Source organism: Rhizophagus irregularis, chromosome 26, assembly GCF_026210795.1.
Source record: "Rhizophagus irregularis chromosome 26, complete sequence".
NCBI classification, from domain to species: Eukaryota; Fungi; Glomeromycota; class Glomeromycetes; order Glomerales; family Glomeraceae; genus Rhizophagus; species Rhizophagus irregularis.
Window position 1 is genome coordinate 859415 of NC_089454.1, and position 19116 is coordinate 878530.

At 22.0% G+C, this 19116-nt stretch overlaps 1 protein-coding gene across 1 annotated transcript; it reads left to right on the forward strand.

Annotated features, from left to right (window-relative positions):
- Positions 1–17486: 17486 nt before the first annotated feature.
- On the forward strand, positions 17487–17915 carry OCT59_017364 (uncharacterized protein; the record flags this gene model as incomplete). The annotated part of the gene is made up of 1 exon (XM_066137437.1): positions 17487–17915. The coding sequence occupies one exon, from the start codon at positions 17487–17489 to the stop codon at positions 17913–17915; it is 429 nt and encodes a 142-aa protein (XP_066004022.1).
- Positions 17916–19116: the final 1201 nt, after the last annotated feature.

The following is a 19116-nucleotide window of genomic DNA, read 5'->3' on the forward strand; positions in this document are numbered from 1 at the left end:
GTTATATATTGTAATTTTAGAAAGAATTTAATATATATTAATAAAGAATTTTACTAATTGCCTTCTAGATTCAATAACTTAGATTAAATTATCCTTTTAAAATTTTACATTTTATATCAATATTTTTTTTTAAAAAAAAAATTATTTGTATTATTATTCATTTCATTTTATATAGATTTTATTTATTTAAATATTATAAAGTATAATTCATTGAGTTAAAATTAATTTTATCCATTAATAAAATATTATATTATTATATTTAATTTGTAAAAAAAGTTTAAAAAATCTAAATAAACTTCTGTAATATTTAAATATAATCTCAAGTTGAATCAATTTGCCATTTTGTTAAAAATGAAAAAATCCTATAGGAATTATAAAGGGATTGGATTTTTTAATTTTGTAAATAATTTATGTAATAATATGGTATTAATATAAAATATAGTACAATATAATAATATATCCCTATTTATTAAGTCTAATTTTTTATTTATTAACAGTATATATTAATATATAAAATTTGAAAAAAATTATATATATACATAAAGCATTTTTTTTGTATAATCAAAAAAATTTTGTATATAAAAATATACATTTTTATTTTTTATTAATTTTATTAATATTTTCTTTAAGAAATTTTATGCATAATAATGTACATTAAATTTTAAAATTGTGCATATAAAAAATAAAATATGTATATGTATATTATACATATGAATTTATGTATTGGACTCACCCACTATATATATAAAGTATTTTATAATATGATAAGTAGTTTAATTATTAATACATATATTTATGTATTTAAGTAAGAATTTGATTTTAACTTTCAAATATATTAAAAAAAAAAAGTAATATCATCACTAGTAATTTTTACTAATATAATTTTTTAAATTTTATAAGATTAATATTAAATTAAATAATTGATTATACATATTAAATAGTTATTTTATATGTAAATTTATAAAAAGAAAAAATTTGTCTAAAGTTAAAAAAACTGGTTTTTAGATAATTTTTCAAAATTTTTATTTTTTTATTTTTTTACTTTACTAAAGTTTTTTTAATAAAAATTTCAAAATTTTGTTATTTATTAATATACTTATTATTTAAATTAAAATTTATTTTTTAATTTTAATCAAAATTATAAACTAATATTTTAAACTCTAATCAAATTGTGATTTTTAGCCAAAATTAAATAGTAACAATTACTAGTAGTAATAATAATTAATTGAAATTTAGCAATATCTTATTTTACATATATTAGTTATAACTTTATTTATTAAATAGTATATGGTATTTTATTAATAATTTTTAGTACAATAATATTTTTTTGAAAATTTCAAAGTTTATATGAGATGTTTGAATTATACTTATCAGCGGAATTGAATTTTTGAATTATGACAGACGTAATTAAAATGCCGTAATTCGCCGTAATTATATGTTTTATTAATAAACATTTGTACTGACGTAATTGTTTTTGGCTATGCTGTAATATTTTGACATTGACTTTTTAATTCTACTGAGAAGTATAGTTTGAATATAAGTCATGTGAAATATAATGACACTAATATCACACCCCTTTACTTTTTTTATATAATATATGTATTTTTGACTGCTCTACAAGTAGAGCTCCGAAAATGACTCGCATAAACTCGCATTTTTGACTCACATAATTGTAAACTTTCATTTAATTATATTCTAACTTAATAAAAAGTACTTTAAAATTAAGGTTTTTGACTCGTGACTCGACTCAATTCGACTCATTAAGAGCTCTATCTACAAGTTTACTTAAGGCATCAATGGGGTTTTGAATGCCATTTTTGACCTATATATGAAAAATTGTCTTTACCGATCATTTCCTAAATTTTTTTAAGAGTGATCGGCAAAATCAATTATTCATAGGTAAAGTCAAAACTGACATTCAAAAGTACCTTTGATGCTTTAGGTAAACTTGTAGAGTAGGCAAAAATCCATTTATTTACTAATTTTAAAGTTTATACTATTAGTCAAAATGGCAATAATCAACATGACCTGGGTTCAAACATCTTGTATACAAATAGAAATTACCTATTTTTTTATATAATAAAATTGGTATAATACTGAAGATTTATTATATTAAGAAATTAATTAAATCAAAATTTATTATACCGTAAAATCAGGACCCCAAATATCACATATATAACTCATAACTGATCTGCATGAATTTAGCACTTTTTGCTTCTGCTAAAATCATATGAGCTAATTTGTTTTTACTCTGCATTAAAAAGAGTTATTGATTGATTTTCACAATTTTTGTTACTCAAAATTGTTTTGTAATACCAAAAAATCATCTGATTGATGATCACTTGACTAAATAATAAGTTGAACAAAATTTACATTTATGAAACTTAAATTATTAAATGTAAAAGAACTGTAAAAAAACCCATTTCACTAATAAAAAACCCATTTCTCATATATATGGAATTTTTAACATATATTATTAAAAAGTAAGTATATTTTAATAAAATATAAAGTAAAATAAAAATTTATATAGCCTTAGTAGCTATAAATGTTTATAAAAGTATAATAAAAGTATCATATAAAAGATGGTATCATAACAGATATTTTCAAACAATAAAAATAATTATTTTATGTCAGAGTTTGTATTACCATCTTTAAACGCAAATATATCAAGATTCACTGATCCATTTTCTATAATTTTAGGCTCATTGGAAAGCCCTTGTTCTGGACGTTATAGGCGAAAAAAGAGCAAGCTGATTGAATCATTAGATCCGGAGATATTTACGTTTAAAGTTGAGGTACAAACTTTTTAACATGCTTAAATGCAAATATCTTGGGATCCACTGATCTATTTTGTATAAATTTAGGCTTTTTGAAAAGCCCTTGATCTGGTCTATATGAATGAAAAAAGAGCTTGCCGATTGGATCACTAGATCTGGAGATATTTACGTTTTGAGTTGAGATATTAATTTTTAATATATATAGTAAGTGTTAAGAATTATATTAATTTAAAAGAAAGTTTTACCAAATTATAGTATAATAACATTAAATAAAAATTTTTTAATACTTATTCCCAATTTACTGTATATTATATAGTATTTTATATAATAAAAATGTAATAAAATTAATATTTTAATTAAAGGTAGACAAATCAGCCCATATGTAGACCTAATTTGCTAAAAATCAAATTATCACATTTTAAATCTATACTAATTTGCTAAAACTCAAAATATGAGTTATAGTAAAATTTTAAATAATATAGGTTTAAATTTGCTTAATAAAATATAATTTCAATTTATTCAAATTATTTGTAGATTAGTAAATAAATTTAATTGTTAATTTACTGAAATTAACAGTCTTTTTTTTTATTATCAATAAAAAAATAAATAATTAATATAAATTAAACTATCAATTTTTATAATTTATAATTAAAAATATGTAGATTATAGATAAAAATAATAATTAATAAAAACAATAAATTAAATATAAATAATTATTAAAAAATAAAATGTTGCGAAACTAATCGGACAGTTTTTGGCCTGCATTATGCTTAATTTTGGCCGGAATTATACTTAATTTTGGCCAAAATATAACCCAGACCCTGAAACTTATATTTTTAAAACTATTATCTATAAAAGTTAATAAAAAAAGTTTTAAAAAATATACCAATTTGCTCAAATATAAAATATGACTTTGTAAAATCAACACAATTTGCTAAAACTCATAATTATGACTAATTAATTTGCTTTATCTAAAATTATAAGTTTAACCTAATTTTGATTGAATTTGCTAAAACTCAAATGTGAATTATATATGTAATGTCTGAGATCCTGTAAAATCACAAAAATAAACACCCCTCAAAAATAAGCACATCCTTCTATTTTGCACAATCTCATGCAGTAATAAAATATAAGAATATATATAAAAAAAATATCACAAAAATAAGCACCTCCCCAATATTATATTTCAGACATATCCGATATTTTAGTATTAAATCGATTTAATATCATTTGCTCATGATCAATTTACATTTAGTTTTTAATCATTTTAACCAGTGCTTATTTTTGCGATTTTTTGGTACAGTCAGACCTCCATAATTGCACACCCCTTGGGACCATATACATAATTTTCAAAATAGTGCATTTAAAGAGGGTGTACATTTATAGAGGTAAAATAATTAGAGATCATATAAGCTTGGGACTGAATCAGAGGGTGCATTTAGAGAGGGTATACATAGTGGGTGCAATTATGGAGAGTGCAATTATAGAGGTCTGACTGTACTATATAAATAATTAGTATCAATACTTTTTGTTTTAAACCTCATTTATTAATAAATATGCTTATTTGAAAATTTATACTATATAAAGAATTAGCATACTCTAGAATAGGAACTCATAGACTTTAATATTAAACAAAAATCCCAGATATTATATATACAACTTATAAAGTAATTTTCAAGCAAATTTGCCTAAATTTTTGAAAATTAAAAATAAGTTTTTTGCAATTATCTCAGCATCCAATAGTCCAATTTATATAAACTTTTTTTTTTTTGTTTTATAACTCATATTGAGCTCTATAAAATAAAAAATATCTGCATAAATTGGATCACTAGATGCCAAAATAATTGTAAAAAACTAAAAATTAAAAAAAAAAGCAAATTAGGATTTTTTGACAAAAAGTCAGTTATAATAAGTTCTATAAGAAATATCTAGAATCCTATTAAACAGCTATGATAACTCATTTAATTTTATATAGATAAAATTCTACTTACTTATAATAAAGGTCACTGTAAAAAATTAGCTCTTTATTAATATTTTTACCTTACTTTTTTTAAAAATTTTATTGATTACATATGTGCCGATTTTTGGAATTAGTCTAAATTAAGATTTTTATAAAAATTTAATATTTTAGTAAGATTAACATTACACAAATCTAAATTAAATATATGTTACATATTCATCAGGAAATTATATAGTGCGAAAAGTTGCGCAAGTTTACACATCATAATATTTCGTAAGCTTCCAGACCCGCCGCAAGTTTGCGTAAGCGTAATATTTTGTAACTTTTTAAAATATTTCGAAATATTACGATATGCAAAGCTTCGTAATTTTACGATTTGTAATATTCCGTAATTTTGCGGTTCGCAATATTTTGTAATTTTACATAATATTTCGTAAGTTTTCAGACCCGCCGCAAGTTTGCGTAAGCGTAATATTTTGTAACTTTTTAAAATATTTCGTAATATTACTGTATGCAAGGCTTCATAATTTTACGATTCGTAATATTCCGTAATTTTACTGCGTAATACTTCGCAACTTTTTAAAATATTTCGAAATTCTATGATGCGTAATGTTCCATAATTTGACGATTCGTAATATTCTGTGATTTTACACAACTTAATATTTCGTAATATTTCAAAATATTTCGATAAATAATACTTCATTTTCTGTACTATAAGTTTATATAATGTATGTTTTATTAGATATAATTTTATTAAACCATAAAAAATTACAAGTATTTATTAATATATACAGAATACATAAAAGTAAAAAAAAGAAAGAGTAGAGTAACAATATTATTAGACGTAAAAAGAAGAGAAACAGCTATAGTAACGTTAGTATTAGATATAAAGATAAAAGAAATATTGTTATTATTGTTAGTATTAAGGTAAAAAGAGTTAAAGAAACAGTAAAAGGAGTAAAAGAAACATGGATATTATCGTTAGTATTAAAGTACAAGTAAAAAGAAATAAAGGAAACGTAGATAGTATTGTTAGTATTACGACATAAAGTAACAAAGAGGTAAAAAAAAACGCGTTAATATTAAAATAATTAGTATTAATAAATAAATATTTCTATACCTGCAAAGTAATTGAACAAAAGAATAAAGAAATAAAGAGAAAGGAAAAAATAAACATGTTGTTAGTATTGTTAGTATCGTTAGTATTAAAGTACAAGTAAAAAGGAATAAAGGAAACATGGATATTATTGTTAGTATTACGATACAAAATAACAAAGAGGTAAAAAAAAATGAAAATAATTAGTATTAATAAACAAATATTTCTATACCTGCAAAGCAATAAATTATGAAATATATGTAAATATATTGTATATAATTAAAGAAATAATAGAAAGAAGAGACAAAAAATTTAAAAATATTGAACAAAAGAATAAAGAAATAAGAAACAAAAATAAATAAGACAAAAACGCGTGCATGATTAAATGATTAAATGATTAAATCACATGCAAGAATCAGCCTAATTTTGATTGGCCAGAAATCATGTACATCGTATAGCGGGTGTGACATAAATAAATCGTGACTGAAATTTGTGTTCAATTTGTGTTCAATTTGTGTTAATAATTCTGGTAAAAAATTATTAATTTTGGCCAAATTTCGTTAAATTTGTTAAATTTGTGTTGAGTTTGTGTTGAATTTGTGTTGCGTAATTTTTTATTTATCACAAGGGGATGATATTTAGTAATTGCATGTACGACGTACAAGATTTTTTTTTATGATTTTTTTAAGAAATGTACGCAAAATATTTAATCAGAATATAATTGTTTTATTTTTAAATATGATATATTGATGATTTTTTTTTAAAAAAAAAATTGATTTTTTTAAAATTCAATAGAATGTGCTAATAATAAATTGGTTTATTTTTAAATATAATATATTGATATTTATATTTAAATAACCAAAACATGTACATGATTTTTAATTATTTTTAATTGAAAACATGTACATGATTTTTAATTATTTTTAATTGAAATCATGTACATGATTTTTAATTATTTTTAATTGAAATCAAACTAAGATTTTTTTTTTAAAAAAAAATTAAAATAAATTAAGTGATTTATATTTATATTTAGAATCATGATATTTATATTTAGATAATCCATATCCGCATGAGATTTAATTAATATGTTTAATGATGAAAAGTCTAATAAATTAAATTTTAATTGAAACGAGAAATAAAATCAAACCAAAGAGGTATTGTTCAAATTTTATTTAAAGTGACATTTTACGACTTTCTTTCAAATTTTTACTCATCCCAAAATCAAATTACTAATAATGCCTCGCCACACACGTCGTCGTTCCCACTATAACGTCTATTGGAACTGGGCGATGATGGACGAACTTGTTGACATACGCCGAGACAGAAACCGCGTCTACCACAATATTAATGGTAGAAGCCGCCAAGATTTTTGGGACTCTGTTGCCAATAGGTTCATATGACTAATATCTATAATTTCTTTAAGAAAGAATTTAAATTCAAATTAACCAATCCATTTAATTGAATCAGAATAAATAGAATATTTCGAACGAGGTTTCCGGGTAACAGTGCAGCCAAAAGTGGAGGAACCTCGTCAGGGATTACCATGTAAGTAAATAAATAACATTACATTCATATAAATTAAATGTATTTACCGAATATTCAAACTGATTTTGATATTTAGAACTATGTACCTTTATCGTAATGGTAACCCTGGGCGGCGGCTGTGGACGCGTACCGGCGCAAGATATTATCGCGAATTTAGAACGAGATTTTGGGAGAGGCCGGGTAATTATACTATAATAAAATTTATAATTAATATTTACGTTCATGTTTTAAATTTGATAAATTTGATCAATTTTAGTCGCGCGACGATCGTAGGCAAGGAGAAACTTACCTACGTATCGTAGAAGAAGATAATTATTTTTATTTTTTTATTATTTATTAAGTGAGTAGCTAGGCCCAGTCCGTACCAAATATCGGCTGGAGACTCACGTTTTTTTTGGGCTGTGACTAATACTGACGTCCACGCCGTACAGCCTGGGTACTATTTTATAAAATAGTAGCGAACAAGTATCAAATGTGTATTTTTTTTATTAAGTTATAATAAAAATTAGAATTTACTTTAATTTTTAACATAAAAATTGTAAATAATAAAAAATTCGTAAATAAAAATAAATTTGCTTTCCCAAACTTAAAAAAAAAGGTGTTTATATAAAAGAAAAGGTGTTTATATTATTTTTGATTATTCAATAGTATCACATGCCCCTTGTATACGTTCTACTGCATATGCAGTTTACAATCTCGTAAATTTTCGAAATATTTCAACCGTAATATTACGCAGGTTTACAGTTTCGTAAATTTTCGAAATATTTTGACCGTAATATTACGCAGGTTTACAGTTTCGTAAATTTGCAGAATATTTTGACCGTAATATTACGCAGGTTTACAGTTTCGTAAATTTTCGAAATATTTTAACCGTAATATTACGCAGGTTTACAGTTTCGTAAATTTTCGAAATATTTCAACCGTAATATTACGCAGGTTTACAGTTTCGTAAATTTTCGAAATATTTCAACCGTAATATTACGCAGGTTTACAGTTTCGTAAATTTTCGAAATATTTTAACCGTAATATTACGCAGGTTTACAGTTTCGTAAATTTTCGAAATATTTCAACCGTAATATTACGCAGGTTTACAGTTTCGTAAATTTTCGAAATATTTCAACCGTAATATTACGCAGGTTTACAGTTTCGTAAATTTGCAGAATATTTTGACCGTAATATTGCGTAAATCTTACGATATTGAAAACTCATGTAATATTTTAACCGTAATATCACATAAATCTTACGAAATTGTAAACTTACGTAATATTTTGAAATTTTTCGAAATATTATGCCATAAACTTTCGTAAACTTACAAAATCGTAAACTTACGCAATTTTTCGCGCTATAAAATTTCCTGATGTTTACGTAATTCAGATTTAATAAAAAATAAAAAAAATTTTTTTAATCAATATTTAAAAATAACGGTAATAACCACTTCTTTTTCCCCATCACTGCCCATCACTTTTCCATCATTTTTCTATTCACTTTTATTAAATATGACAAAAAAGTTTATAAGCAAATATAGCAGTTATTTTTAAGTGGTAAGTAAAAGAAAAAATTTAATATTTTATATACATAAATAAGACATATTTTTTCATAATTTTTAGCTTTAATTTATTGTTTTTCTTTGTAAAAAATACATGCAAATAAAAAATAATTATGATGTAAAATAGTTGTAAAATGAATAATAAGATATTCTTTTTTTTTCAAAATAACTAATTATATATTTGTTTTTTATCTTTTAAAATTATTTTATTAGATTTATTCTACTAAAATCCTTAAATGGCAAATAAAATCTTTTAAATAAAGTAAAAGAATTTGGGATTCTCTTATGAAAGCATTTTTTGGTAAGAAATAAAATTTTCAGATCAGACTTTATGCAGGTGACAAAATCGTGCATTATTATTTCTGGAGATATGCTAACGTCATCATTTTACATTCATTTGAAAGCTGAGAATTTGCTCTATCGTAAGAATTAAAGATCAGGAAAATTGGATCACTGGATGAGGCGTAATTAACGATCAAATTCAAATCAAATTTAAAAATTAAAAACAAATATATTAGACGTAATTATTCACTATCCAGTGATTCAATTCATTTGATTTTAGGCTTATTAGATAGACCTCAATTTTCTCTTTCAAATGAATATAATTTCATTTGTGTAGCTTGCATCTACAGGTATTTAATAAATTTTTTATATCAGATTTTATCAAACTTATAAAATTTTATATTAATAATATAATTGATGATTCCTAAACATCTACATATATTAAATGAATTATTTTAAATTTATTTTAAAGATAAAAGTTGGCATCACCTTAGGGAGCAAAGATCATTCAAATTGAATCACTACATGTGAAGTAATTAATAATCAAATTTAGATAAAATTCAATAAATATACTGAACGTGATTACTGAACAACTAGTGATTCAATTCACTTGATTTTAGATTCATTAGATAGATCTCGATTTTTTCTTTCAAATGAATGTAAATTTATTTGTATAGCTTATTTCTACGAAGAATTATCAATGATTTTGTCATGAGAGTTATATTTGATCTTTTAAATTTTAATGATATCTTATATTAAAAAAAAATTAAAAATTATATAATTAATTGGTTTTTTTTGCATTATCTAGTATAAATTTATTATTCTTATATAAATGATAATTTATATTTGCTTTAATAAAATTATTTTTGTGTAAAAAAATTAGATTCCAAGAATCAGCCCATATGAATTAGCTAAAAGGAAAAAAATTATAATAATATAACATAAAATTTTCTTTTATAGTAGAATCTGCAAAGAATTTTACATATGATTTTTATCTTATTATAAGTAAGCAGATTTTATGTAAATATATCAGATTTAATCAAATAATACTTTAAGTTTTTTAATATTATTATATTTAATAAATCCTTTACTAATTGTCTGAAGGCTATACTATTTGAACTTGATATCATGCAATGTCCGTCTGTCATACCACGTATATAACCAATGAAATTTTAGGATCAGTGTAATAGATAAACGCATAAATAATTTATTAATTATAAATTAGTTTAAATAGTTTAATATATAGTATAATGGTACTATATATAATAAATTTTTTAAACTAATGTTTTTATGGTTTTTATGTAATAATCCATAAAAAAATAATTAAACAATTCAATAAAGAGCAAAAGTAAATGAACAGATAACAAACCTATCAATACTTCATAAATGGAAAATGAAACTGTTGAACATTATGAAATATGCCATTTAAAAAATCAAAAAAATAAACAAATGAAAAGGTCACCAGAAACACTAGATCAGCGTAACACATGGCTGAGCAGAGAATGTAAATGAAAGAGTAGTAAAAAAATGAGAGGTGTTTTAGAAAATAATAATGAATACATCAATAGATAGAATGAAAACCAGAATCAGGATGCCGTTAACCAGCAGCTTTCTAAAACTGATTGAGAACTTCTGTATAAATTTCAAATAGAGATGAATAAACTTAAACATACTTTTTGCTTTAAATGTAATGAATGATTTCCATCTGTTGAACTTATAAAAGGAGAATGTTGTCGACAGTGTTATCATAGTGATAACAGGAAGGTAAACAATACAGAAAACAATACATTGAAAAAGTTTTCTGCAGATAATAATATAGTTATATAGACCTGGGCGAAGTTTCAGAGGAATTAAAAGGATTAACAGAAATAGAAGAAATGTTAATTGCCCAGATATTTCCCATCGTTTTAGTATATTGCCTTCACAAGATGTATTCAAGTTTGCAACACACCTCCCTCGAAATCCATCATTAGTTGATATTCTTGTCATACAGCGTCAGTCTTCAAATGGTTTAGCATTCAAAAATTTTTTAACTATACATTTTTTAGCTTTAGTGATACATTTAACTATACATTTTTTAGTGAAGCATTTTTTTAGTGATACATTATTTAGTGATATATTTTTTTAGATAATCATGTAAAGAATATAACGCTTCGAACACTCTAACAATTCCTGTTATCTAGTTAACTTAAATTAGTAAAAATTAAAAATTAGAATCCACTAATCTTATCAACCTCTCTTGTTTAACCAATCTACAAAGTCCAAAAAAGTTAGTTAGTATTACTAATTTAAGTTTAATAATTTTGAGTTTAGTTAAATATAAACTGAATTGTTATAAAGTTAAATATTTCTATTTTAATTAGTATTTTAAAATTAAATCAAATTAAATTCAAATTAAATTAAATTAAGCTGATTTGAATTTATTAAATTCAAATCAAATTCATTAAACGTCAAATCAAATTGCAAAATCCTAATTTGAAATATACCCATTTTACTAAATTTTAGAAGTTATTATGATATATTATTTAAGAGTTTTTTCATGCTTTTTTATATTTCTGATTTATTGAAAGCTAGAAAAGATATGTTTTTACTGTTAAAAATCATTTTTATTAATATTTTTTAATAAAAATTTTTGCAAAAAAAATGGATATAATGATTGATAAAAAAAATAAAAAATCTTACTTTATATAATAAATAATAAAAATTATTTTAACGCTTACTAGAAGTAAAATTTACCAGAAATAATTCATTATATTACATAATTTTTATTTATTATATTAAAATTTTTATCACATTATGTAACTTTAAATTTTTTTGCATTTGAATAAAAATATATAAAAAAAGTTCTTTTTAATGACTATTTAAACATAAATTTTCCAAAAATTTTTATTAATAAAAATTCCTTTTTAAACTAAAAATATTAACATAATTTTAATTAATCTATTTCTATATCCTTTAATCCAGATTTTTTATTAATTTAAACCCTATAGTAATACATATAAAGATATATAATTCTTTATAATTCAATTAAATTATTAATTAATAATATATGATTAACAATTTTTATAATAGAAAAGAAATATGTATTTCTTGAATTGCATCTGGATAAAACTTTAAAGGTATTTTTTGAAGTTCTTTAAATTTTATTTTTTTTAATGAAACATTACTAATTAATTGAACATTTTACTTTTTTACTTTTGGTAAGTCTACAAATTTCTAAATACTTTTTAAATAGTTATTTGTTGGAATTAAACCAACTGAAATAATGTTTCAAATCATTAAAAGAAGTATGTAATCACATAATTTATAATAAGACTATCAATGGCACAAAATTTAAAATATGATACCCAAGAATAGTTTGAATAATTATGTATTATTTTATTACTATTTTTGTAAAAACATATGAAAACATATCTATAAAATATAAATATATTAAATTAATAAATGATAAAATGCTTTTTGTTAAAAAAATATTATTATATTTTTCAGTAAAGAGATTCTAAACTTTCACTAAACAATTTGCAACTTTTTTGAAACTTTTTTTGATATTTTCTTTAAAGTATAATATTTAAAAATTATATCTGGTGAACTTTTAGGTTCTAAAAGGTAAAAAAATAATATATTTTTTTTAATTATTTAGTAATTTATAAATGTTTTATTAGATATGAATGTACTGAATAACATAAAAAATTTTTTGCACTATGATAGTCAATTAAAAGTTACATAATTACACTCTTTCCTTAACAATATGTGAATTTGAAGTAATTGAAAGAAGATGATGAAACTTTAATTTTAATACATTTATCTTTTTTTTTTTTTGATAACCTTTAACATATAATAGTTTTTATATATATATTTTTTAATTTTATAAATATTATTAAATATAATTTAATAAAAAAATTTCAGTTTATAAATGAATTAATTAATGTAACATTTAATAATAAATTTTTTAATACTGTATTCTGAAAAATTTCACAGATTTATTTTTAAAATTCTGTGTAGATTTTTTTTAACATTTGCAAATCTGTGCAAATTTTATTAAAATTTTTTTCTGATGTGCATTGACAGAGTAGCAAATCTGTGCAAAATTTTAGGCCAAAAATTTTTGCAGATTTTTACTCTAAAAATTTTACTAATAACTTATTTAAAAAAATCTCTACATACAGCTTATAATAAAAAAAATTTTATTATCTAACCTTTATATATGGATGTTTTGCAGTAGAAAGAGATGAAACTACTAAAAAAAATAAAAAATGAGTTAATATAAAATCTGAATAAATTATAGCATTTAGAATATTTTTGGCATATAAAAGAAAATTTAAATTTTTTTAGTAGTTTTATCCTTTTGCGCCTATATATATTTCTAGGTTCTGTACTATTATATATTTTTTTATGTATTTTTATATATTAATTTTGCTTTTTATATTTAATTTTTCTATATATTTTTCTATAAATATAATAAATATAAATTTAATTATAATTCAAAATATAATGGAAATATATTAAAATATTAAATAAAATACCTGAAATTAATCCATTACTTTACAGAAACTTCAAGATCATAGCGATGGCTTAATGCACAATAACTGCGTTATAAATACATAGTGACCGCATTATGTAATCATAAAGAAATTACATATATGCAGTTACTGTGCATTAAGCCATCACTACGATTTTGAAGTTTCTGTATAGTAGTTTTATAATAGACTTCTTTTTATTTTAATTTTACTTGAATTTTCATTTAGAATATAGTTTATAATTGCAGTGGTAAATAAATAATCATTTTCAGTTACTGCTTTTGTTTAAAAACTTCTCTTGATAATTTCATTTATATATGTAATATTTAATATATTTGGTATTATCATTATATTCAAATTTTCAAAATATCATTTGATATTATCTGATTTCTTTCAAATAGTAATGATTTTAGAATTTGTATTAGAATAAATATATTTAAATAAGTAACCAAATATTTGAAATTAAACTTAGTGATTACCTATTATTAAAAATCAAATATAAGTATAATAATAATTTATAACATATATATTAGACAATTAATTTGTAAATTGATAATTTACTGTTAAAAAAATATATTCTCAAATAATAAATAAATCCATTTATTAAATATTATTCATTAGTTTAATTTTTTTTGATTAAAATTTTATTAATATTTGCAAAGAAGTTTCTCTAGCTTGTTCTTTTATTAGATATTTATAATTTAACAATAAATTTTCAGTTATACTGTATATGAAATATAAATCTATTAAATAAAATATTTATTAATAAAAATATATATATACATCACAAAAATCATTTATTATTACTTATATCAATCCAATCATGCTCCTTTTTGTTTAATAATATTATTTTTAAATTTTTATTATTTAATCCAATAATATTTTAATTTTACTTAATTTTTTTTAAAGAATTTTATTATCACTTTTTAATTCCATTATTTTGATTGATAAAAATTTAAGATCCTTTTAGATTGTATTACAACTTTAAGAAATTTTGTCAATATATTAAAATCTGATGTTAAAAAGAATTAATTTTCTAATTTAGTATATATAAATATAAAAAGAATTAAATGAATATTATAAAATAAATATTGACTTGTATTTGCATGTAATAAAGTTAATTTGTTTTTATTTGCAAAATCTTGAAAAGATTCAGTAGAATTATCAGTTTGATAACCATTATAATTATTAGAATGTAATGAATTTTATATTAAATATATTAAATTAATAAAAAAAGTGATTTAAAAATAAAAACTAATATTAAAGTAAAAATTAACGTATTTTTTGTAAAATTGAAGTAATAAATAAATGACAAATAAAAAGATTTAATAGGATTTAGGAATTCTTTAATACAGGTTACGTTAGAGGCGTGCCAGAAATTATGTGATTTAGTGGATGGGTGGGGGTCAGGTCCTGCAATCAGGTATCACAATATACCTTTTATAGTAATAGTATATATTTTATAGTAAATAATATATAATTTGTTTATTAAGAAGCTTTTTTTGCAATTATTTTATCATCTAAAAGTCCAATTTTTTTTTGTTTTATAAAGTATAAAGAAAGCTACAAAATAAAAAAAAAGTTTATGCAAATTGAATTATTGTATAGTAAAATAATTGTATTATAATATATATGTAATTGTCCGGAGCGAAGCGAAGGACTATATATGTTTACGCACTATGATGATCTATGGAAATAACGTGTAAATTTTCAATTACGTGAGTTTCTCTGTCCAGGAATTCCAGCTGCTAATCAGCAGAAAATTACCGGAATTCCAAGGCGTTATGCTGCTAATTAGTAGAATATCGCTACATCTTTATTATTATACCTCGCTCCGGACTTACAACGGTTCCCGTTTCCTAGTATATAGTACTAATTTATTTATTAAGAAGCTTTTTTGCAATTAACTTACTATATAGCAGTTCAATTTTAATAAATTTTTTTTTGTTTTGTAAAGCATAAAGAGGTCTACAAAACAAAAAAAAGTTTATGCAAATTGAATTATTGGATAGTAAAATAATTGTATTATAATATTATTAATATATATATAATATATGGTAATTTATTTATTAATAAGCTTTTTTGCAATTATTTCACTATCTAGCAGTCCAATTTCAATGAATTTTTTTTATTTTATAAAGCATAAATGGGACTATAAAACAAAAAAAAAGTTTATGCAAATTGGATTATTAAATAGCAAACTAATTGTATTATAATATATATATATTAATATAATATATTATATATTATATGTATTTTTTTAGCCAATCAGAATTCAATCACATGGTGGGTAGAGGGTTAGGTCAGGACCCCGGATAATTATAATTGAGGTCATATCTTACTATGTTTTAAACTTTATTTTTCTTTTAACATGTAATTTTATTAAGTTAATATTATTTTTTACCGTAGAAAAAAATGTTTAACAAGAGAAGAATCTTTTGATACCAAAAATCTTGTAAATCTACTGATTAGAATTTGAGATAAGTATCATTACACAGGCAAAATTTGGCAAAAAAATATACGCTTTTTCACTATCGGTATACATAGCAATATACAAAAAAATAAAAATTACTATTATTAAATATTACTTTTTAAGTAACAAAATTATAGATAATAGGAGGGCAATTATTATTACAAAGTTTTATATCTATAGCTTTAAAAGTAAGTTCAGGATGACAAGGGTAAATTTTTAGCATAGAAGATATGACCTTAATTATAATTGTCTGGGGTCCTGTTAGGTCTCTAATTGAGCATAATCACGTGATTTCTGGCACACCCCTTATAAGTCACGCTTTTAATGAATTGACTTATTTTTTAAAGACTCAAAAAATCATTTTTGGTATCCAGTATTCTAATTTCAATGAACTTTTTTTAAATTATAGAGCTAAATGAAGGTTATAAAATAAAGAAAAGTTCATTAAAATTGAATCACTGAATGCCAAGATATTTACAAAAAAACAATTTTTTAAGTTTTGGTAAAAAGTGGTATTTTGGCTAAAAGTCTAATATGAGTTTATGACCTATATATTAGTTTTTTAGGATTCTAGTCTAATATCATTTTACTTTAATAAAATAGTTATAATAATATTAATTTTTTTTTTTAATTTTTTCATCATCATTACTATATTATTTGAATTAATATTATTGATCTTTTACATTTACTATCCAAAATTCCAATATTATTTATAATTTCATATTAAAGTTCTTTTTACTTTAATTATCCCTTAAACTGTAAGTAATTGCAGGTAAATTTACCTGCAATTTTACTAAAATTTCAGTTTTTATCTAATTTTATAAAAAAGATTAATTTTATATTCACCAGTAATTAATTTAAAATTAATTCATCAAAAGGTAAATTTATATAATTTTAGTTTTATATTAATTTTATTTGTAGATTATAACTAGTTTTAAGTTTTAACTTAAGGAGATATAACCCAAGTAATATTATCCGGTTAATTTTTATAATTTATAAATTTTTATACAGATGATTTAACTCAGGGGATTATATCACCTAATTATTTAAATTTAATAAAATTAATTTATTATTATTTGTAATCATAATACATTGTTTATCATAAATGATGTAATCTAAGCCATCTATTTCAAAAAAATTAAAACTCTTTCTTTTACATATGCGTTAGCTGTTTTTCATGTTTTACACTCATCACAAATTTATTTCTCTAAAGAACTGAATTATATTATGTGTTATTTTTGATTGTTTATTTAACCAATTTTCATTTACATAACTTTAAAACTACTTATAATGGAAAATATTATTCTGGATAGTAACGAACCTTTATATAATGATTCTGACCTGTTATTCAATTCTTATTATAATTTTTTATATGATGATTTTGACCTATTATTTAACGCGTATCATAATTCTTCTAATCCAACATTTGAATTATTTGATTCTTCACATGATTCTCCTTTTAGCCTAATATTTGAATTTTATGATCACTCACATGATTCTTCCAATTTAGTATTTCTTGAAGATCTTGAAATATACAATAAAATTCAAGTAGATAATGATATGATGGATATTATAGTTCGTCCAGCAAATGAGACTATAGTTGGATATGATGGAAATATTGATCATAACCATGAAAAATATGATGATCATGATAGTGAACATGTGAAAAAAGAGGAAAATAAATTAAAATTACATAAAGAAATGGAATTTAAAACATGAAAACTTGCTGAATTATACCTTGATGAATATACAAAGCAACAAGGATTTTATTTTCGTAAAAAAAAGACGTGTACCTGATCCAATTGATAATACAATTATTAAGGTTGCCTGTCTAAACCTCTTCAAAATTCTACGATTAGTTTCTCCAAAATTTTACTATAGTTTTATTATAGTTTCAGTAAGGTTTTGGCAGTTTTAGCATTTATAATAAGTTTTGTCAGGTTTTACTTTTCTCCAGAGTTTTGCCGACTTTTTAATAAGACTTTTATATAGTTTCAGCAAAGTTTTGCCATTTTGCCATTTTGCCAACTTGCCAAAACTCCCTAGTTTCTCTAGCAACCTTAACAATTACAAGGCGTAGAACATATGAATGTTCACATGTACAAACTTATGAACCTCAAAAAATTATTTTAGCAGAAAATAGAAGAGATAGAGATTCTGAAATAATTGGATGTTTTTGGCATATCAATCTTGCCTTTCCTAAATCTGCAAGTGGCGTTAAGATTAATAGTATAGTTGGTGAACACAATTATAATATAAATCCTCTTATTGTTGAAATAGCACCTAAGTTCCAAAAGTTAACTAATGAGATGCTTAAAAGGGTGAAATTTTGGACAATTCAAGAAAGAATAGGTATGATAACTCAATATAATCTATTAGTAGCTTTATTCCCAAACAAAATAATTAACAAAAAAGATTTAAGCAATGCTATTCAACAATTTAAAAAGCAAGTAAAGTCTAGTAAAAATGACGCATACCAAATGCTTACTGAATAATATTTGAAAAAAGATGATGATTCAAGATGGATCATAAAGCTATGCTTCAATTTGTAAAAAAGAAGGTTGAATTCGTTATTCTAGATGTTTTTAATCAAATTGATTTTTATAAGAGATATCGTAATATAGTTATTATTAATACAACTTCTAAAACAAATCAGTTTGATATGATGCTATTATTAGTTATAGTAGTTGACAACAATTTTAGAAATCTAATAATAGCAGCTGCAATTTTGGAAGATGAAACCGAAGCAATCTTTTTATAAGTTCTACAAGAATTAAAGAATTCATATGACGTTATACTAATAGCCTTATATTCTAATGCTGATCTGGCTCTAATATCAGCTGTTAGAAATTATATATAAACTCAGCATTTTCATTATATTTTTTACATAGATTTAAATCTAAGAAAAAAACTCAAAGGA